The following is a 23100-nucleotide window of genomic DNA, read 5'->3' on the forward strand; positions in this document are numbered from 1 at the left end:
ACATTTTTTGAATCACGATGTGATACGTGCGACTTACACGTTTTAAATGTATTTAGCGTAACAAAATGAAAGTTAAATATTTGAAATAAATGAATAATCTTAGATCATGTTAAAAGAAAGCCCTCATAAACCAATTAAAGCAGCTGAATTCACATAATAAAATCGATCTCTATAGAATTTACATTAAGAATAGAAAAAATAATATTTAATAAACAATTGATTGAATCACATTATTGCTAGCCTGTTATGAGGCTAAGCCCACCCCCTCCTCCTTAGTGTAGATAATATCGTTTGTTAAAAAAAACAATCATTTGACAACTAATTTAATCACATTATTATCCGCGTGCGAAATACCTTTTTTATAATTGGCATTACACACATCTTAACATGTTTTGAACGTGTTTAAAAATAGAGAAAATAATATTTAATAAACAACTTATTAAATCACATTATTGCAAACCCACCCCTTATCCCTCTTAGTATAGATAATATTGTTTGTTTAAAAAAAAATCATTTGACAATTAATTTAATCATATTATTATCCGCGAAAGACCTTTTTTATAAACGGTATTACACGTTTTTTAAGATGTTTTGAACGTGTTTAAAATAGAGAAATTGAATCATATTATTGTTAACCTATTGTGAGGCACTAATTTGACACACCCCGACCGAGATCAAGGCATGCTGGTCGTCACGTGAGAGTGACGTAGCCATATGCACAGTGAGGAAGCAATAGAGATAAGAAATATACGAATAATTAAAATCCAAATTACTAGAGTGCACTACTAAACATGAAGTGATACAAGTTAATTACCAAAGTAAATACTACTAATCAGAGCATAAGAAGTCTAGGTGCAATCCAGTAGGACAAGTACTAGTTATACAGTACCAGGAATGTCCTACTATTATTTAGGTAGGTCAGAACTGCCGACGTCCTCAAGCCACCAACAACAAGCTTACTTAAAATCTGGAGGGACGCAAAACAGAAAACGTGAGTAGGCACAAACAAATGTTTTACAAAACCATTTCATTTATCAACATATCTAACCCCTCGCTGTAAAATATGTATAATTTTTCCCAGAATCAAAATATAATCATATACATAAATATATATATGTAAATATATTAATTCAAATCATACTTCACATAATCATATTTATATGTATGACATGCCAAGATGTAACAGAGTAAGCAATTCAGGTAAGAATACTTTCATATAAATGTAATAGGTTAACCGGAATCCCTGTAGTAATCTGTACGGCTGAATTCATAGCTCGAAATCAATATAGTCGGAGTCACTATAATGACCTATACGGCAACATATTGCACAAGAGTCGGAACCAAACAAAAAGGTCTATACGACAATAATGGGTGTAATACAATCATGCTCAATATTACTATCATACATTAGCTGGGCGATGAATCACTAGTCACCTACGAGTCGGAACCATAAATAAGGTATGTACGACAAGACTATGCACCTAAATTGGATCTAATATGAGCATATGGTGCGGGAGGTGACATAATAAACAGGCATGTGCCATATATATGGCTAAATGACAATCACCCTAAGTGCAGTTTTATGAGCTCAACATTATTCAGTCACATATCGCATCATCGATGATTCACATAACCAAACATAACTTACCTGAGCTTACCTGAATGTCCACAGCACCACAATTATATATATAATGCATCACATACCAATTCATACTTGAATTATAAACTTATATGCATGGCATTTAAGGCATAATCTCATTTTAACATATTTTTTGGGAAAATATCAAGTCTATAATATATATTGAAAACCAAAAGCCCACTCACTGGTATGTCGAAGGGTCGTAGCCCCCGAGTCGCCCTTGGATACGCTCATCCTCATAATAAGTATCACCTATATGCGAATTAACTATAAAAACATTATTTTAAAGCACATAGACAAAACTAGCTAATAACTTCTCATACAATGCTCAAAATGGGTATATGAATATACCACAGTGACCTACACAACCTCAGGATCATCCCCAAATTTTCAGATAAATTTTTGGACTCCTCACGCGTCGCTATGCGCCGATGAGTGCACGGCAAGACGCGCCGCCATGCGCCGATTAGTGCACGGCAAGACGCGCCGCCACGTGCAGGGAATCCTGACGGATTCCTTAACTGCCGTTAGGAATATTCCCTGAAATATTCCGTTAAAACCCAACGGTAACCGTTAACCCTAACTGACGTGTTAGCATATTCCGTCAAAAATGGCGGAATATTCCCCTTTCTTCTCCGGTGAGTCGTCGGTTTCTGGGTAAAACTTTAAAACCACTATTCTCCTTCGTTTCTTCACCATTTTTCATGAAATTAGTACCAAAATGAAGCTAATAACATGTAGAATCACGTTATACAAGTTTCAAGGCTTAAATTCTACTAGATTTTCCCCGAGAAAGGTCGATAGCTCGGCTTACCTAGAAACACGTCGATCTCACTCCTCCGACATCCAAATCCTTCCAACGAAGTACCCCGAGACTCGTGAGGACCTCTTTAAGCTTCCTATGTCCTTAGAATTCCTTGAAACATAAGGTTTTACGTGTGCATGAATAGTGCATAAAATCGGGGTTAGGGTTTCTCGAGTTTTCGAAGCATTCACATCCAAACAGGGGTACCAATAGACTCAGGAGGTTACAATGAGTAAGAACCTTACCTTTAAAGCTTCGATCCGTGCCTGAAATGGGGAGTTCGAAGCTTGTCCGTACGAAGAGGGGAAAGAGAGAGAGAGTCTGAGAGAGATGAGAGGGTACGGGAGAGAAGAGAGGGAGTGAGTGTGGTGTGTGTGTGGTCCACGTGGGTCACCAATCCAAAACCACAAATAACCTCTAAGTCTCAATATGACACACACATACACTACAGTCTCAATGTCTAAAGATAAAACCATCCTTTCACGTCCTCGAGAATAAAATAATGCACATCTTCAGGACGGGCTGTGACAATATTGTAACATCGCACATCATCCAGGGGAATGATCCTTAAATGTATATTCTCATCCCTACCTAGCACGAGGCTTTTTGGGAGCTCACTGGCTTCGGTTTCCATCGGAACTTCGAAGTTAAGCGAGTAGCGCACGAGAGCAATCCCATGATGGGTGACCCACTGGAAAGTTCTCGTGTGAGTTCCTAGAAATAAAACCGTGAGAGCGTGATCGGGGCCCAAAGCGGATAATATCGTGCTACAGCGGAGTTGAGCTCGGGAAGTGGTCCCACCCGGGCTGGGATGTGACAAATTAATAACAAAGCACAAAAAATTAATTATTAAAAAAATACCGTTAAAATAATGAAAATGCCCTTACTTTATTTGATGCATTATTTTGGGATGCCTTTGAAATTTTTTGTCTTGGTGGCAATTAAAGCACCTGAATTCACATAATAAAATCGATCTCTTTACATCAAGAATAGAGAAAATAATATTTAATAAAAAATTGATTGAATTACATTATTGCTAGCACATTGAGAGACTAAGCTTACCCATCTCCCCCTTGGTGTAGATAATATCGTTTGTTAAAAAAAAAACAATCATTGATAACTAATTTAATCACATTATTATCTACATGCGGAAGACTTTTTTTATAACCAGCATTACAAGCATCTTAAGATGTTTTGAATGTGTTTAAAAATAGAGAAAATAATATTTAATAAACAACTGATTGAATCATATTATTGCTAGCCCATTGTGAGGCTATGCCCACCCTCTCCCCTTAGTATAGATAATATCGTTTGTTAAAATAAATAAAAAAAAATTCATTTGACAACTAATTTAATCACATTATTATCCGCAAAAGACCTTTTTCTATTACCTACATTACACGCCTCTTAAGATGTTTTGAACGTGTTTAAAAATAGAGAAATTGAATCACATTATTGCTAGCCTATTGTGGCGCACTTTTTTTTTAAAGCATAAAAAAAACTAATAATTAAAAAAATACTATTAAAATGACGAAAATGCCCCTGCCTTGTTTATCCTACGTTCGTTCCAACTAAAACCCTAATAACTCTTGTAGAGAAAGACAAAAAAAAAAATTTATCGATGGAACATGATTTTGAAGTTTTAATCTCTTGCCGACATGGATTTATCAATGAATGGTAATTATATACCTCTTGAATTTATTGACCCCTTGTCGACATGGATATATAGAGAAGAATTCCCAGAGACTATTATGATCTAGGTCGTGGAGTTGAGAGAGTTGCCACATCCCCTCTTTAAATGTCTACTTGCATTCACCAACTTGAAGGACTATTACATCATACCACACCCTAACCACCAAAAGTTACACTCTAGTCAATTCACAGAATCATAGAGCCGCAAAAAAAAGCATAGGTATTATAAGTTGTAATGGCCATTGGCCAACCCTATACGCATGGTTAGCCTATTTTATTTTCATTATTTCTAAAATATGTACCCAGATGTATCATTAAAGTAGGAGGAAACAAATTGGACATGCGACATCTCTCTCTCCTTCTCCTTTCAATGCTTCTTACACGAACAATTATATGAGCATCTTTAGAAACACCCTCTGTTAATTTCTCCTAGGTAGCATTCTTTAAACAAAAGCTGTTCAAATATTCTAACATACTCCTCAACAGATTCAAACTTTTCAGGAACACATTGGAGATTTGTTTTCCTTGGTGCACAGATACAAACTTCAATCAACTTTTCAATTTGGGATTTCGTTTTTTAAATGTGTGCAAAGATAAATTTACATTTTGAATTGGGTTTGAGAGGGTAGTCTAGGTAATAAAATTGGGTTTAAAAAGATATTAATCCTTTAATTAAAAATAACATGGGTGTAGAAAGAAGTTACAAGGGTTCCAATAAAATTTCCCGTTATTTATTTTCTTTGCAATGATAATGAAAGGAAATAAATTAAAAGGTATAAAAATATTTAAACATTAAATTGGTATTGAAAAGAAATTAAAACACAATGCTTTAAATCAATAAAAAACATTTAATAAATTTTTTTGAACAAACGAAAAAAGAATTTAATGATTAATTAAAAAAAATTGTAACTGCTATCAAATTTGGCAACAAGGGAGAGATGTTATTCCACGTCATGCCACAACACATTTGGCTTCTTGATTGGAAAACATTGTTGTTATCTTTTTTTACAGTTATTGCTGATTTTGATATTTTGATATCTCCTTTTGAGATGCTTTAACATTTCTCTTATATATTTGTTGAGTTTAACTCAAATCTACGCCGCTTAGTATTACAATATTTCTCTTCAATCATAAGTAAAAAGTCTTAGGTTAGATTATCGTCACAAACCAAATTATTACAATTAATTTATTGTAAGCTTAGTCTACTTTGATATAGTCAAAATCATTAATTTAGATAATCGTATGTGTTAGAAAAAACCAAAATCACAAGATATTTTCGAAAAAGTAAGCTCAATTGTCTCTTAGCACCTTAATGAAGATGACAACATAAAAAGAAGATGACAAAGAAGAAACACCACAAAACACTATGAGACAAAGATCCTCACACACCTAAATTAGACGGAAAGAGAAATAACAAACAAACTCGAAAAGGAACATACGTTACAGAAGTGCTTAAAGTGAAGGCAACGGCGGAGTTTCGGAGTTCCTCCATGTACTATGGGAGGGCATTCTATCGCCTTTAACGGCATCTTCTAAACCATAAGATTCAATCTCGGCCAATTCTTCCGGTGTCAGTTTAACAGTCAGAGCTGCGATGTTCTCGTCAAAATTCGCGATCTTGGTGGTTCCAGGTATGGGACACACATCATTTCCTTGGTGATGAACCCATGCCAGCGCTAGCTGAGATGGCGTGCATCCTTTCCTTGTTGCAAGTTCACTAACGCGCTCGAATAGTGCTTCATTGTGCTCCACGTTTTCGGGTTGGAACCTGGCTAGATACTGCAACCAATGAATCATTAGACTGAAGAAGCATATGGCACGTGCTTCTTAAGAAAGCGCTTCTATAACTGAGAAATACTTAATGACTTTAGAATGAAAAACTCTGTGACATCAAGAAACCTTTCGAGTATCATCGGGGGCAAGATTTTCGACGAACTTAGCACCTGATGAGAAGAATCCTCTTCCTAAAGGACAGTATGCAACAATACCAATGCCGAGTTCACTGAGATATTTAGGAAACCAAGATTAGAAAGAATGAACGGTTACTACGGACTCTGTAACAAAATTAAGGTAGTTTCAATGACCCTCACCGACAAGTAGGAATGATTTCTTGCTCCGAATCTCTTGACCACAAGGACCACTCCAACTGAACAGCTGATATAGGATGAACAGCGTGGGCTCTTCTTATCGTTGAAGCTGAGGCCTCCGACAGACCAATGTACTTTATCTTACCCTCTTCAACTAGTCTCTTCAGTTCCCCAACCTTGTCAAAGACGTGATCAAGGAATTTAACAGGCCTCAGATGCATGTGCATATTGTTCTGTTGTAATTAAAAGGATACACAATTCAAGAGGTAAGAAGACAAACCGTGACTTCGATGGGGATGGAGGTGTCAATGCGATGCTGATAATAGAGATCAACAGAATCGACACCCAAGCGCTTCAAGCTACTCTCGAGAGAAGTTCTCACATGAGCAGGGTCACCTCGCACCTCCATCTTGTACCCCTCCGCAAATCTGATACCAAACTTGGTGGCCAATTCCACCTTCTCTCGTACCCCTCCTTTCAGAGCCTGCTCCTCATCACTCGATTCAGCATTAATCCAAAACAAACCCAAATACCATGTTCTTGGTCCAGTAAATTCAATTAAATGCAGGACATATAGAGTGTACAATGCAACAATCCGGACATATAGAGTGTACAATGCAACAATCCAAACACAACCCACAAAGAAATTATATCGTTTACTACTGCTGTTTATATAGAAGCATTTTTGCTCATAAGCGTTTTTGTTAAAAGTGACTTATACTATAAAAACTGCTTCCTTGAAAGTACTTGGAAGAGCTTCTTAAAGAAGCACCTGGCAGGTGCTTTTCCAGAAAACACTTGTACAAGCAAAAAGAAACAGGAAGCAAACCGATCAAAACCCGATTCAGTTCATCCTTCAATCCAAACAAACCGGCAAGTTCAGATAGATTGAAAATTACAAGTGACGAAATGAATCATATACATAATTAACGTTATGGCCTACCCACCTTGCCAAGAAGAATTTCGTTGGTGAAGGGACCGTAGACGTCAGAGGTATCGAGGAAGGTGACACCAGCGTCGATGGCGTGGTGGATGAGGCTGATCATGTCTTGGTCGGGCTTCGGAGCACCGTAGAAGGCGGACATGCCCATGCAGCCAAGGCCTTGAGCCGAAACCTCCAGGCCTTGTGATCCCAACTTGATCCTCCTCACTACTCCTGTCATTGCTTGATAACTGCGGTTGTTGTTTATGACTGAATTGCCAGGTGAGGGAGTGAGACTGTGAGAGAGAGAGAGATGTGTGTATACATACATACATATATATATATACACACACACACACATATATATATGTATGTATATATGTGATATGAAGGATGGTGGCAGTTTGGTAAAATGAGGGAGCAGGAAAGATGGTGGTGGCGGGGCGGCGGTGGTGGAGTGGTAAGGAGAGTGAGTGAGTGAGTGAGTCATCTTCTACTTCTAGAAGGATAAGTAAACGTAAGGGCCTGCGTTACAGTGATGTTGACCAAAATGGAGGATATTGTTTGTATTGTATTGTCCGTCGGGATCAAGACGGCAAAGATTCAAGTCAAACAAACATTATTTCGTAATCACAAAAGTTTTTTCAAGGAGCTCCGGAGCATAGTGCGATCTTTCAGTTTAAATATCAATGGTATTACGTATTTTGACCAGTCCAATAGTGACTTTCGAAAAAATCTGTTTTTTCTTTTGAAAAAAAATGATATTATCTACCCTAAGAGTCTAAGACCTACTTCAATTTTTGAAGTAAAACTCAAATTCTAGGTTCTAAACTTATCCTAACTTGCTTCAACCTTTGAGCAAATATGAGTTTTAATCCGAAACTCATTTCTGGGGCAAAGAGTTAGTGGGGCTAACCCATCATATATATGTATTTTTTAGTTTAATATTTATAAATTCATTGAATCCAATTACTAATATTCTAATATGATCAAAACCACTGGTAAAAAAAAAAAAAAATCTAACGGTCCAAAATTTAAATCAAACGGCTAAAGTAGCTTAAAAAACATATGTATTTCATATTCTTTCATAGTGTTCCACGAGTTTCATAATGTTGGTTTAGATGCTTTCATTCTGGGTTCATTTTTGTTTAAATTAGGCTCATTAAGTTTGATTAAACTCTTCATTTTCAATTGTACCAATTTATCCTTTTCATGTAAAACATCTTTCAGTGTAAAAAACATTAACCATCTATAACAATCTTTTATCCTTCTGAAACATATTTTTTCTTGCAGTTTCTAATCCCTACGCGCGGGCAATATTTCTGGTCATTTCTTAAAGTGGAAAAGAGTTCCCAGTTTTGATACTCAAACAGCACGTTGAAATTTACCAAATGTTTTCGTCTCAAAGAAAGCCATTACATACAATGTAGCATACACTACTTATTCTCGGAACCACGAGGAAATTCAGAAGAGCGTAAAGTACAAAGAGACATCACTATTACGACAGTGGCACTGCACACACTCATGCGGCTTTCCATGAAGACAGTGGCGGAGTTTCGGAGTCCTTCCAAGTACTAATGCCATCCATATATCTGTCACCTTTAACGGCATCGGCTGAAGCATAAGATTCAAGCTCGGCCATTTCTTCTGGTGTCAGTTTCACAGACAGAGCTCCAATATTCTGGTTAAAATTCTCAATCTTGGTGGTTCCGGGTATGGGACACACATCATTCCCTTGGTGATGAACCCAGGCCAGTGCTAGCTGAGATGGCGTGCACCCCTTCCTTGCTGCAAGATCACTAACCCTATCAAATATTGTTTTATTATGCTCTAGGTTTTCGGCTTGGAACCTGGGTAGATACTGCAACCAATAAACCACATATATAAGCATATACAACATAACTTTGTAACAACACAATACAGACTCCTCGGATTGTAGAAAAGAAATCAATTAAGGCAGGTTCAGCTGACAGTATACTGTTAATCTACCCTCAAAATACAATTATTTTAAGGGATGTTTAAGCCTCTAATGCCGAAATAAATCATGTCCACTTCGATACTAAATGAGAAATAAAATCTTTACTGCATGAATTCCGCAAGAGGATAGCCTGCTAGGAGAGATTACTAAACTTCGTGAGAGCATTCCTAATTTGAGGACTTAAGGATATTCACAATAATAGCACGAGGATGCTACAATGTAATTTCCTATGTTCTCTAACGTGCATATCAACAAACCTTTCGGAAATCATCGTTGGCTAGATTGTCGACCAAATTAGCGCCTGATGAAAAAAATCCTCTTCCTAGAGGACTGTATGCAACAATACCAATGCCAAGTTCCCTGAGAAAATAGGAAAACGAGATTAACATCTACTGCCACCTCCTTAACAAAACAATTAATAAGTCCTACTAAGCCTCACCGGCAAGTTGGAATTATATCTTCCTCCGCATCTCTAGCCCACAACGACCACTCCAACTGCACTGCTGTTATTGGATGAACAGCATGTGCTCTTCTTATTGTGGAAGCTGAGGCCTCGGATAAACCAATGTACTTTATCTTACCCTCTTCAACTAATTTCTTGAGTTCCCCAACCTTGTAAAGACATAAAGAAATTTAAGGAATCATGATGCAAATGCTCTAGTAAAAAAAAAGCGACATAGCTACAGCGGACAGATAATTATACAGTGGTTTGTTTAAACTAATTTGGATACAATACATGACTTGGAGACAAACGGAATCAAGTTGACGAATTCATAAAATATGTGACTTGTTAAAATGATAGAAGACATCGTAAATCTCCAAATAACTTCCTGAAAATGCAGATGCTTACTTACTCTGAATAAGAGTTGGTTCTCTTCGAGTACCGTTCTTACAAATACACCTGTCATGTTTTCTTAGTTCATAATATTCTATGAAGTTGTTAACCACATTGTTCTGCAATTGCAATTAAAAGGAGATTAAAACTTAGTGAGTGAAGATAACAAACCGTGACTTCAATGGGGACACGGGTGTCAATGCGGTGCTGATAATAGAGATCAACAGAGTCAATGCCAAGGCGCTTCAAGCTACCCTCAATAGCAGCTCTCACAAACGCAGGGTCACCTCGAATCTCCCACTTGTTATCCACAAAGCTGCAACCGAATTTCGTGGCCAATTCAACCTTGTCTCGCACCCCTCCCTTGAGCGCCTGCTCCTCATTAAACCAACAAAATCCAATTCACTCCATAATTAGTCAGCTCAATTCAACATCAATCCAAACAAAACCCACAAACCAATTACATATAAATTCACTACAGGAACAAGAGTACATCGATTCGAACCCAATGCACTTGATCATCAGTTCATTCCATTCAACAATCCAAACAAAACCCACAAAGTAAATTTCTATTTTACTCTCTCTCTCTCTTTCTCTCTCTCTCTCTCTCCCTCTCTCTCTAGAAGAACAAGAGTGAAGCCAACCCAGTTCATTTCATCATCAATCCAAACAATTCCAAATCCAAAAGTTACTGACAGAAACTCAGAGTGACTGATTGTGATTGTGACTTGTGAGCAAAAAAGTCAAACAAAACTTTACCTTGCCGAGAAGAATTTCGTTGGTGTAGGGGCCGTAGACGTCGGAGGTGTCGAGGAGGGTGACGCCGGCGTCGATGGCGTGGTGGATGAGAGTGATCATGTCTTGGTCTGGCTTCGGAGGGCCGTAGTGGCCGGACATGCCCATGCAGCCAAGGCCTTGAGCCGAAACCTCCAGGCCTTGCGATCCCAACTTGATCCTCCTCACTACTCCTGCCATTGCTTGATAACCGCGGTTGTTAATTGCAAAGTGAGGAGTGAGAGTGTGTGTGTGTGTGTGAGTGAGAGAGAGACGTGTATATATATGTGTGTGTGTGTGATATGAATGGAGGCAGTTTGGTAAAATGAGGGAGCAGGAAGGATGGTGGCGGTGGCGGTGGCGGTGGCGGAGTGGTTGGTGGAGTCGTAAGCGGAGCGAGTCATCTTCCACTTCTAGAAGGATAAGTAAACGTACGTAAGGGCCTGCGCAACAGTGATGTTGATTGACTGAGTGTATCGTGTCTTTCAGGAAAAAAACAAAAGTTTCAGTCTCAATATAATTTATATAAAAAAAATGTTAAATGATGAAATATTTTCTCATAATACACACGTAAAAACAATAAAGATAAAAAAAATTACACGTATATTGCTATGTTTTTATGTCACTGGTGAGCGGAGACTTAAATTTTCCGACACCAATGATGGTGGCTGCCACAATTTCCGGCCCTAGCGGTCGGTGGCATCATGTGAGTCATGTGCAATACGGGCAAAAATATAAATATAAATATATTTATGCTTATAAATATATTAGTCCACGAATTGTGGCTTAATTATTGCAAGCAATATTTGCCATCATGTATGTTAGCGATATCGGTTAAGGCCTGCAACGAACGCAACCCTCGTGTTTAGTTAACACCGTTGAGTTTGGAATCATGAGCAGACTGCCAATGATAAGCCGAAAAAGGGTGAGGATGACGTCAAGTCCTCATGATAGAGTTATCTGGGGTTATTTCAAATAGTAAATTTTTAGTTTAATCTGCCTATTCGATTATCTTCCAGGGGAATGAGGGGGTTCCTCTGTGGCCCTTTGCATGGTCGACTCCTCAATGTTCAAAGAGTTAGCTAGAAGGAGAAATTATTAGACTCGGGAAGACAACCTGGTATACCAGTATCATAATACAATTAGTTGAATTTTTTTTCCTTCCAAGTTTTCAGCCAAGTGTAATATTATACTTAGTGTACCAAACCGTGTTCCCGATACATTGAAAAACCTCTGGGCTAGAGGTATGGCTTTAGATGCCTGCTTGTAATATATTTGTCATTGGCCTTGTCAATCTCTTCATCATACGTTTAGATTATCTGAAGAAAAAAAAAAAACAGATGTAAGGTTTTGATTGACCAAATCATCGGAATCTAACTTAGTTATCTTAATCCAGTCACTACCGAAAAAGTCCCCGCTGAAAAGATTGCAATCTGGTCAGGTTGTATTCCAATGGATTTAAAAGACAAGTGGCAGAATATGACCAAAAAAGAGGCATCAACTAACTAAAGGTGCAATGTATCTCTGAGTTAGAAGTGATTTAGTTAGTTGACGCCCCTTTTTGGTCATATTCCTCCGTTTGTCTTTCAAATCCATTGGAATACCATCCATGTAATACATGTTCCAACCAAATTCCAAGGACATCTGTTTGCAGCTATTGGATGTTTTTACACTTCCTGCTAGAACATAAGATTACTTCTAATATTTATGAACCCATAACTAGAAGGAAATGGAAAGTGAAGATCTCGAATCAAATCCTGCCCAATCTTAAGGTATGAAGTACGTCAAAAACTTCAGGTTGACTGACATGGCTATTTTCCCACCTGCTAATCCATAGAAGTCCAAGCTGCTCCACCAAGTTTTCAAGTTTTAGAATTTCGTGGATGGGTGGGACAGATAATGGAAAATAGACATGTTGGCCAGCCCGAAGTTTTTGGCATAATTCATCCGCTTGAAATTGAGCAAGGTCTCTTTTGGGCGATTCTTAATTTCCATTTCTGTATTAAACACCTGCTGAACTTTTAAAACTTCCCCCTAGAGGGTAAAGGGTATGCAATTCTGCATCCAGCTGATACTTCCTTTTTAAAATGTTTCACTAGCTGCTTGTTCGAGGAAACCTACCTAAAAAAGTTTCATGTAAACATAAAACATATTCTGTACTGCAAATATGTAGAAACGCAAACTGAAAATTCCGATGAGCAACTAATGTGTTTAATATGCACAGCCAAAAACAAGTTGACTCGCATCTGATATACCCCTGCCCTTATCCCCTACACCCTAAACATCCCCACATGCTAATAAACCAACCACTTTAAATGGGAACAAAATTCCTCTATTACATGACAATTTTAGTTGTTCCTAATGATGCTGCAACAAGAAGTAAAGCTTGTTGTTTAATACCAACAATGCCAACAACAACAACAAAGTCTTTTCCCACTAAGTGGGGTCGGCTCTGTGAATCCTAGAACGCCATTGTGCTCGGTTATGTGCCAACAATGCCAAACATAAACAAAGTGAGGATTTTTTTTTTTTAAAGAAGAAGGTCCTCACCTTTTCAGTCACTTTTCAGTTCCCTGTATTTGATTTTCAGGTTGTGAAAAGAAATCTTTGGCATTACGTGCTACCTCTGCTTCAACTACTGCTTCCAATACAAGGTCCGATCCTTTAACATTCTCTGTCATCACAACCACTGGTTATTATTCGGACATACATATCTGAGATGAAAAGGAAAACTGAAAGTCTCAAGAAACTCTTAGGTATATTAAGTTATGAAATAGAAATAGTATATATGTGTGTGTCAGAATAAAGGTTTGTGGAAAAAGTTTAATGTGCAAGATTTTACACACTAAGCAATCAAGAATTGTATTCCTATGACGTGTGTTTAAGAGTGTTACCGAGCAATCAGGAAATATTTGAAGGGTATTCCTGTGACGCATATTTAAGCCCATAGCCCAGTAAGTGGGAACTCAACAACCCCGAAAGAACCACCAGCGATAGCGAATCAATTTCATATGGGAAATCATGCACAACTAGACTAAAAGAAAGAGCAACACCTTTGTCGAACAACCATACAAGGGTAAAAAAAAAAGGCCGTACCTAGTGCACAAGGCTCCCGCTTTACGCAGGGTCTGGAAGAGGTGAATGTCGGCTAGCCTTACCCCCATTTATGGAGAGGCTGCTCCCAAGTCGAACAACCATACAAGGGTATAGACAAAAAATGGTTAGTAAACACAACCATTGATATGAAACCATAATATGTGCAGCAGAGAAATTCTTGATCTCTATAACTCAAGATAATTTGGGAAATACAGAAAAGTAAGTGATTTACAACAACAACAACAAATGATAACAAAATAAATGATGTGCCCACATTTGGACGATAAAATAAATGATAACAAAACTAAGTTTTACAATCAAGAAGACTATTACCCTTGCGATTTGGTAGCATCCCAGTGCTTTCAGCTGAAATTGGGAGAACAATGAAAAGACCACTCTCATCATAAAGGTCATCTTTCTCTGCACCGCTTTTTAAAGTGCTAGTCTTCACAGCATCAGATTCAGCCAATTTTGCATATGCAGTTGCTTGACTATGAAAATTAGGTGCGTCGGAGGTTCTCAAAGTACTATCCTGTCAAAGACAGGTACAAGGAATTCAAGGCGATGCGAAGTAGGCCATTTATAAAAAGAAATCGTATTATTGAAACCTTCATTACACTATTTATTGACTTCCGCTCCTCCTTGGGCTTCTCAAGTGAAATGTTGGTTCCTAACAAGTTGACATATACACTGGTAATCATGAGAGAAGCATAACATTACTTGGAAATAATGTATGGCTGCTAAGAATACTACCACTGCTCAAAGGAGCCGGGTCTTGAATATTATCAATCAGCTTTCGAGTCATAGGACCCGGGTTCATAAGTGATATGCCTTGGACTTCATAACGAATCGACTCTAGCTGAGCCAATGCATCTTGAAGCTCTTTATGAACCTAAAGGTCAAGCAAGGGACATAAATTAACACAACGGCCTTTGGTTCAAGAACATTGAAGTTATCATTTACGGTGTTGTGCACAATGCATAGTTATCAATCAAGTACCTGGCGAGCTTGAGACTGCTGCATAACATTATCGAATTGGCCTCGAGCCAACTGAACATACCCGATGGACCGACCCGCTAACCTCCCTGCTGCTCTGGCAATTCTAGGCAAATCCTTTGGTCCTACAACCCATTACACATCAAACCCAGATCAATTTTTCAGTTTCTGTTTCCAGTAAAATTAGCAATCTTCGATAAACACCAAAACCTCAGATAACCCAGAAAAGCTTTAACCTTACCAAAGAAAAGTAAAAGAATTCTGAACCAATTTTGAGAATAATGCTGTAGCTATACACATAAGATATATATATATATAGAGAGAGAGAGAGAGAGAGAGGGAGAGAGAGAGTTTGTGTGTGTACCGACTAGAGCAGCTGTGGCACCGATCAAGAGGAAGAGCTCTCCGTACGAAATACCGAACATTTTGCGCCCTTAACTTTAATATCTAACCAGAAGAACATACAATAAAGAAAACAAGAAACAGAAATCCATCAATAGTTCAGAATACTGCGACGCAAAATCAAAAACCTGTCAGGGAGGAGCTTCACCCGAGGGGAGATGGGATTGGGAAATTACTGAGACGCCAGTCTGTGTAGTGGTGCGGGCATGGTGGCTGTGGGGTGGGGCGGAGCTATAGTGAAGAAAGTGGAAAAATTGGGAGACGGGGGAACGAGATCCTCCGATCCTCTTTGTGAGGATCAGGCATCCTTTAAACGTGTTTATCGATGATAAATTGTACGGTCAAAAATTATTTTAAAGTTTATATTAAAATTAAAAATAAATATTACTTCATGAAAATTAGCCGTACAATTTACAACACAATTAAACGATTAAAGAATTAAAATGAATTTTTCTATAGTGTTTTTTTTTTTCAGTTAGACCCTTTTTAATGGTACTTATCAAATATAGCTAAAAACTAGGGAAAGGGATCTTCTCCGGATCCATTTTATGGGGATTCCTACATCGTAGCAGTTCATCATATATTATACGGTCAGTTTTTGTTAGACAGTATTTGTGTTTAATTTTAAATAAAAAAATCAAATAATTTTTTATCGCACGATATATGATAAATGAGATCCCCACAAAATAGATTTGGATGGGATCCAATTCAAAAAACTAGGGAGGCAAATTGTCTGCCCTCCTGTTTGGGTGTTCTTCCCATCCCTTCTTATTTTGTGCGGTCACGGTTAAGCTACGTCAACATTTTATATTAATTTTTTATAGATATAATAAGACAAAAAGCAATAAGAATATAAAATGTTGACGTGGCTTTAACCGTGACCGCACAAATAGAAGGAGATGAGAAGAGCACGCAAACAGGAGGGTAGACAATATGCCTCTTTGTGAGGATCAGACATCCTTTAAACATGTTAAAATTAAAAATAAATAGTACTTCATGAAAATTAGCCGTACAACTTACAACGAACAGACACGATTAAACAATTAAAGAATTAAAATGAATTTTTCAATAGTGGTTTTTTTTTTTCCAGTTAGACCCTTTTTAATGGTACTTATCAAATATAGCTAAAAACTAGGGAAAGCGATCTTCTTCGGATCCATTTTATGGGGATTCCTACATTGTAGCCGTTCATCGTATATCGTGCGGTCAGTTTTCGTCAGATACTATTTGTGTTTAATTTTAAATAAAAAAAATCAATTAATTTTTTACCGCACGATACACGATAAATGAGATCTCTACAAAATAGATCTGGATGGGATCCAATTCAAAAAACTAGCGCTCAATTTTCCAAAATGTCAGCTTTTATCCAAAATCTTAAATATATTCAAAATCTGGCTTAAATAATTACAATACCTTTAAGTTTTTTTATGGAGCTCCGAGCATAGAATGCGATCTTTCAGTTTAAATATCAATGGTATTACGTATTTTGACCTGTCCAATAGTGACTCTCGAAAAACATATGTTTTTTTTCTATCGAACAAACAATATTATCTACCCTAAGAGTTTAAGACCTCCTCCAATTCTTGAGTAAAACTCAAATTTTAGGTTCTAAATTTATCTCAACTTGCTCCAACCCTTGGAGCAAATATGAGTTTTAACCCGAAACTCATTCATGGGGCAAAGAGTTAGTGGGGCTGGCCCATCGTATATATGTATTTTTTTAGTTTAATATTTATAAATTTATTAAATCCAACTATTAATATTCTAATATGATTAAAACCACATGTAAAAAATAATAATATATATATATAACGGTCCAAATTTAAATTGAACGGCTAAAGTAATTTTAAAAAAAAATTATTTTATGTGTTTCATATTCTTTCATAGTGTTCCACGAGTTTTATGTTGGTTTAGATGTTTTCATTCTTGGTTCATTTTGTCAATCAAGGTATTAATTTGTTTCAATTAGGCTCATGAAGTTTGATTAAACTCTTCATTTTTAGTTGTACCAATTTATCCTTTTCATGTAAAACTTCTTTTAAAAAGTTAAAAACATTTTTCAGTGCAAATAACATTCACCATCTATAACAATCTTTTATCCTTTTGAAACATATTTTTTCGTGTAATTTCTAATCCCGCAGCAATGCGCGGGCAATATTTCTTGTAATTTCCTAAAGTGGAAAAGAGTTCCCAGTTTTGATACTCAAACAGCACGTTGAAATTTACCAAATGTTTTCGTCTCAAAGAAAGCCATTACATACAATGTAGCATACACTACTTATTCTCAGAACCACGAGAAAATTCAGAAGAGCGTAAGTACAAAGAGACATCACTATTACGACAGTGGCACTGCACACACTCATGCGGCTTTCCATGAAGACAGTGGCGGAGTTTCGGAGTCCTTCCAAGTACTAATGCCATCCATATATCTGTCACCTTTAACGGCATCGGCTGAAGCATAAGATTCAAGCTCGGCCATTTCTTCTGGTGTCAGTTTCACAGACAGAGCTCCAATATTCTGGTTAAAATTCTCAATCTTGGTGGTTCCGGGTATGGGACACACATCATTCCCTTGGTGATGAACCCAGGCCAGTGCTAGCTGAGATGGCGTGCACCCCTTCCTTGCTGCAAAATCACTAACCCGCTCGAATATTGTTTTATTATGCTCTAGGTTTTCGGCTTGGAACCTGGGTAGATACTGCAACCAATAAACCACATATATAAGCATATACAACATAACTTTGTAGCAACACAATACAGACTCCTCGGATTGTAGAAAAGAAATCAATTAAGGCAGGTTCAGCTGACAGTAAACTGTTAATCTACCCTCAAAATACAATTATATTAAGGGATGTTTAAGCCTCTAATGCCGAAATAAATCATGTCCACTTCGATACTAAATGAGAAATAAAATCTTTACTGCATGAATTCCGCAAGAGGATAGCCTGCTAGGAGAGATTACTAAACTTCGTGAGATCATTCCTAATTTGAGGACTTAAGGTATTCACAATAATAGCACGAGGATGCTACAACGTAATTTCCTAATTTGAGGACATAAGGATATTCACAATAATAGCATGAGGATGCTACAATGTTCTCTAATGTGCATATGAACAAACCTTTCGGAAATCATCGTTGGCTAGATTGTCGACGATATTAGCGCCTGATGAAAAAAATCCTCTTCCTAGAGGACTGTATGAAACAATACCAATGCCAAGTTCCCTGAGAAAATAGGAAAACGAGATTAACATCTACTGCCACCTCCTTAACAAAAAAATTAATAAGTCCTACTAAGCCTCACCGGCAAGTTGGAATTATATCTTCCTCCACATCTCTAGCCCACAACGACCACTCCAACTGCACTGCTGTTATTGGATGAACAGCATGTGCTCTTCTTATTGTGGAAGCTGAGGCCTCGGATAAACCAATGTACTTTATCTTACCCTCTTCAACTAATTTCTTGAGTTCCCCAACCTTGTAAAGACATAAAGAAATTTAAGGAATCATGATGCAAATGCTCTAGTAAAAAAAAAAGCGACATAGCTACAGCGGACAGATAATTATACAGTGGTTTGTTTAAACTAGTTTGGATACAATACATGACTTGGAGACAAACGGAATCAAGTTGACGAATTGATAAAATATGTGACTTGTTAAAATGATAGAAGACAACGTAAATCTCCAAAGAACTTCCTGAAAATGCAGATGCTTACTCACACTGAATAAGAGTTGGTTCTCTTCGAGTACCGTTCTTACAAATACACCTGTCATGTTTTCTTAGTTCATAATATTCTATGAAGTTGTTAACCACATTGTTCTGCAAGTGCCATTAAAAGGAGATCAAAACTTAGTGAAGATAACAAACCGTGACTTCAATGGGGACACGGGTGTCAATGCGATGCTGATAATAGAGATCAACAGAGTCAATGCCAAGGCGCTTCAAGCTACCCTCAATAGCAGCTCTCACATACGCAGGGTCACCTCGAATGTCCCACTTGTTATCCACAGAGATGCAACCACCGAATTTCGTGCCCAATTCAACCTTGTCTCGCACCCCTCCCTTGAGCGCCTGCTCCTCATTAAACCAACAAAAACCAATTCACTCCATCATTAGTCCACTCGATTCAACATCAATCCAAACAAAACCCACAAAGCAATTACATATAAATTCACTACAGGAAACAAGAGTAAATCGATTCGAACCCAATGCACTTGATCATCAGTTCATTCCATTCAACAATCCAAACAAAACCCACAAAGTAAATTTCTATTTTACTCTCTCTCTCTCTCTCTCTCTCTCTAGACGAACAAGAATGAAGCCAACCCAGTTCATTTCATCAACAATCCAAACAATTCCAAACCCAAAAGTTACTAACAGAAACTTAGAGTGACTGACTGTGATTGTGACTTGTGAGCAAAAAAGTCAAACAAAACTTTACCTTGCCGAGAAGAATTTCGTTGGTGTAGGGGCCGTAGACGTCGGAGGTGTCGAGGAGGGTGACGCCGGCGTCGATGGCGTGGTGGATGAGAGTGATCATGTCTTGGTCTGGCTTCGGAGGGCCGTAGTGGGCGGACATGCCCATGCAGCCAAGGCCTTGAGCCGAAACCTCCAGGCCTTGCGATCCCAACTTGATCCTCCTCACTACTCCTGCCATTGCTTGATAACTGCGGTTGTTGTTTTTGTCTGAATTGCAAAGTGAGGAGTGAGAGTGTCTGTGTGTGTGTGTGAGAGAGAGAGACGTGTATATATATGTGTGTGTGTGTGTGTGATATGAATGGAGGCAGTTTGGTAAAATGAGGGAGCAGGAAGGATGGTGGTGGTGGCGTCGGCGGTGGTGGGGTGGTTGGTGGAGTCGTCAGCGGAGCGAGTCATCTTCCACTTCTAGAAGGATAAGTAAACGTAAGGGCCTGCGTAACAGTGATGTTGATTGACTGAGTGTATCGTGTCTTTCAGGAAAAAAAAAACAAAAACTTTGAGTCTCAATATAATTTAGGGTTAATCTCTGTTTACTACCCTGAAGTTTCGTGGTTTTCAACTTTTGGTACATGAAGTTTTTTTCATCCCAGAGTCATACCTCAAGTCTTAATTTTAGAACAGTTTCGTACATTCCGTTAGTTTTTCTGTTAACTGATGACGTGTCGCTCACGTGGGCAATGACTTGGCGCCACGTAGATATTAAAAAAAATTTAAAATAATAAAATAACAAAAAATTAAATTAAAAAAAAAAAAAAAAACTCCATCTCTCTCTCTTTCTTCCCCCTCTTCGCCCTCTCTACCAAACCCTAACCCCAAATTCCAACCTCCCACACTTCCTGCAATCAACCCTCATCGCCAGCCACACTCCAATCCAACCCCATTGCCTTCTTCTTCAATCATCGTCACTCTCCCCGCGACCGCGACTGCAACTGAATTGCTCCCGACGTAAAACCACCGATCGTGATCGTATTTTGACATCGTCTTCACCAGATTCTCCACGAAAAACACCGTGTCATTGTCGCCAAACACGAACCACCTCACATTCGGCTCGCCGCGATTGACGACCTCCTTGACCATGCGCGCCTCGCGGATCGCGGAACGGTGCCCTCCATTGAAAGTGTACGGAAAGCAGGAGGTATCACCGGAGACGACGACAAGAGCGATGGACTTCTCGCCGGAGGAGTCAATTGGTGCACAATCAAGAAACGCGAAGGCATGGATGGAGGCGGGGGAGCACCAGAGGCGGAGGTATGGCTCGCGGCGGGACCAGGAGCGGGAGGAGGACGTGACGGCGAAGACGAGGTGGCTGCGTGTGGTGGGGGAAGAAGTGTAGCGGGAGAGAAGGGCTGGCAGCGTGTGGAGGAAGATGAAGTAGAGGTTGAGGAAAACAGAGAGGAATAACATGAGGGCTTTGAAGTGGGCGAGGGTTAAGGTTCTGGGCATTACAGACAGGAAGGGGAAAGAGATATCGGTATCGGATTGCTTTGCAGGCGGGGTTGGTTTTTCGTTTGATTTTCTGGTACATTTAAAAAGTTACAGCGAAGATGATGAACTAGTTGCAGTTGAAGGCGATGGGGTTGGATTGGAGGGTGGCTGGCTATGAGGGTTGATTGCAGGAAGTGTGGGAGGTTGGAATTTGGGGGTTAGGGTTTGGTAGAGAGGGCGAAGAGAGGGAAGAAAGAGAGAGAGAGGGTGTTTTTTTTTTAATTTTTTTTTAAATTTTAATTTTTGTTATTTTATTATTTTTAATATCCACGTGGCATCCAGTCATTGTCCACGTGGGTGCCATGTCATCAATTGACAGAAAAACTAACGGAAAACTTAACAGATGTACGAAACTGTCCCAAAATTAAGACTTGAGGTATGACTCTGGGATGAAAAAAACTTCATGTATCAAATGTTGAAAACCACGAAACTTCAGGGTAGTAAACAGAGATTAACCCTATAATTTATATAAAAAAAAATTTTAATGATGAAATATTTTCTCATAATACACACGTAAAAAATAATAAACCACACCAGAACATAATAAAGATAAAAAAAAATTACACATATATTGCTATGTTTTTATGTCACTGGTGAGGAGACTTAAATTTTCCGACACCAATGATGGTGGCTGCCACAATTTCCGGCCCTAGCGGTCAGTGGCATGTGTGTCATGTGCAATAAGAGCAAAAATATAAATATATTAGTCCACAAATTGTGGCTTAATTATTGCAAGCAATATTTGCCATCATGCATGTTAGCGATATCGGTTAAGTCCTGCAACGAACGCAACCCTCGTGTTTAGTTAACACCGTTGAGTTTGGAATCATTAGCAGACAGCCGATGATATGCCGGAAAAGGGTGAGGATGACGTCAAGTCCTCATGATAGAGTTATCTGGGGTTATTTCAAATAGTACATTTTTAGTTTAATCTGCCTATTCGATTATCTTCCAGGGGAATTAGGGGGTTCCTCTGGCCCTTTGCATGGTCGACTCCTCAATGTTCAAAGAGTTGGCTAGAAGGAGAAATTATTAGTCTCGGGAACACAACCCGGTATACCAGTATCATAATACAATTAGTTGAATTTTTTTTCCTTCCAAGTTTTCAGCCAAGTGTAATATTACACTTGGTGTATCAAATCGTATTCCCGATACATTAAAAAACCTCTAGGCTAGAGGTATGGCTTTAGATGCCTACTTGTAATATATTTGTCATTGGCCTTGTCAATCTCTTCTTCATACGTTTAGATGCCTACGTGAATAACACGAAAGATCGTGTTGTACAAATCATCGGAATCTAACTTAGTTATCTTAATCCAGTCACTACCGAAAAAGTCCCCGCTGAAAAGATTGCAATCTGGTCAGGTTGTATTTCACGTAGATTGTATTCCAATGGATTTAAAAGACAAGCGGCAGAATATGACCCAAAAAGAGGCATCAACTAACTAAAGGTGCAATGTATCTCTGAGTTAGAAGTGATTTAGTTAGTTGACGCCTCTTTTTGGTCATATTCCTCCGTTTGTCTTTCAAATCCGTTGGAATACCATCCATGTAATACACGTTCCAACCAAATTCCAAGGACATCTGTTTGCAGCTATTGGATGTTTTTACACTTCCTGCTAGAACATAAGATTACTTCTAATATTTATGAACCCATAACTAGAAGGAAATGGAAAGTGAAGATCTGAAACTCGAATCAAATCCTGCCCAATCTTAAGGTATGAAGTACGTCAAAAACTTCAGGTTGACTGACATGGCTATTTTCCCACCTGCTAATCCATAGAAGTCCAAGCTGCTCCACCAAGTTTTCAAGTTTTAGAATTTCGTGGATGGGTGGGACAGATAATGGAAAATAGACATGTTGGCTAGCCCGAAGTTTTTGGCATAATTCATCCGCTTGAAATTGAGCAAG

The 23100-nt window shown here is 38.4% G+C and overlaps 5 protein-coding genes across 6 annotated transcripts; all 5 read right to left on the reverse strand.

The window, feature by feature from the left end:
* Positions 1-5409: 5409 nt before the first annotated feature.
* LOC103400633 (probable aldo-keto reductase 2) lies at positions 5410-7734 on the reverse strand. Its single transcript, XM_029100833.2, has 5 exons — positions 7171-7734; positions 6504-6707; positions 6227-6399; positions 6036-6138; positions 5410-5915 (listed from the first exon to the last, which is right to left on the reverse strand). The coding sequence occupies exons 1-5, from the start codon at positions 7633-7635 to the stop codon at positions 5589-5591; spliced, it is 1272 nt and encodes a 423-aa protein (XP_028956666.2). The 5' UTR covers positions 7636-7734; the 3' UTR covers positions 5410-5588.
* A 767-nt stretch (positions 7735-8501) lies between these two features.
* LOC139187515 (probable aldo-keto reductase 2) lies at positions 8502-13907 on the reverse strand. Of its 2 annotated transcripts, none has more exons than XM_070819865.1 (7): positions 13829-13907; positions 13283-13406; positions 10718-11175; positions 10130-10330; positions 9563-9735; positions 9381-9483; positions 8502-9006 (listed from the first exon to the last, which is right to left on the reverse strand). In XM_070819865.1, the coding sequence occupies exons 3-7, from the start codon at positions 10931-10933 to the stop codon at positions 8668-8670; spliced, it is 1032 nt and encodes a 343-aa protein (XP_070675966.1). In that variant the 5' UTR covers positions 10934-11175; positions 13283-13406; positions 13829-13907; the 3' UTR covers positions 8502-8667. The 2 variants fall into 2 exon arrangements, with proteins under 2 accessions (XP_070675966.1, XP_070675965.1); XM_070819864.1 differs by having other exon boundaries at positions 10718-12051.
* LOC139195398 (uncharacterized) lies at positions 13291-15249 on the reverse strand. Its single transcript, XM_070820930.1, has 6 exons — positions 15189-15249; positions 14828-14949; positions 14582-14720; positions 14446-14498; positions 14162-14360; positions 13291-13406 (listed from the first exon to the last, which is right to left on the reverse strand). The coding sequence occupies exons 1-6, from the start codon at positions 15247-15249 to the stop codon at positions 13291-13293; spliced, it is 690 nt and encodes a 229-aa protein (XP_070677031.1).
* Positions 15250-17420: 2171 nt separating this feature from the next.
* LOC103431312 (probable aldo-keto reductase 2) lies at positions 17421-20197 on the reverse strand. The gene is made up of 5 exons (XM_008369457.4): positions 19666-20197; positions 19092-19295; positions 18528-18700; positions 18346-18448; positions 17421-17924 (listed from the first exon to the last, which is right to left on the reverse strand). The coding sequence occupies exons 1-5, from the start codon at positions 19879-19881 to the stop codon at positions 17586-17588; spliced, it is 1035 nt and encodes a 344-aa protein (XP_008367679.4). The 5' UTR covers positions 19882-20197; the 3' UTR covers positions 17421-17585.
* Positions 20198-20552: 355 nt separating this feature from the next.
* LOC139195399 (uncharacterized) lies at positions 20553-21107 on the reverse strand. The gene has a single exon (XM_070820931.1). The coding sequence runs from the start codon at positions 21105-21107 to the stop codon at positions 20553-20555; it is 555 nt and encodes a 184-aa protein (XP_070677032.1).
* Positions 21108-23100: the final 1993 nt, after the last annotated feature.

The sequence above is a fragment of the Malus domestica genome, chromosome 04 (genome assembly GCF_042453785.1).
Source record: "Malus domestica chromosome 04, GDT2T_hap1".
Classification (NCBI taxonomy): Eukaryota; Viridiplantae; Streptophyta; class Magnoliopsida; order Rosales; family Rosaceae; genus Malus; species Malus domestica.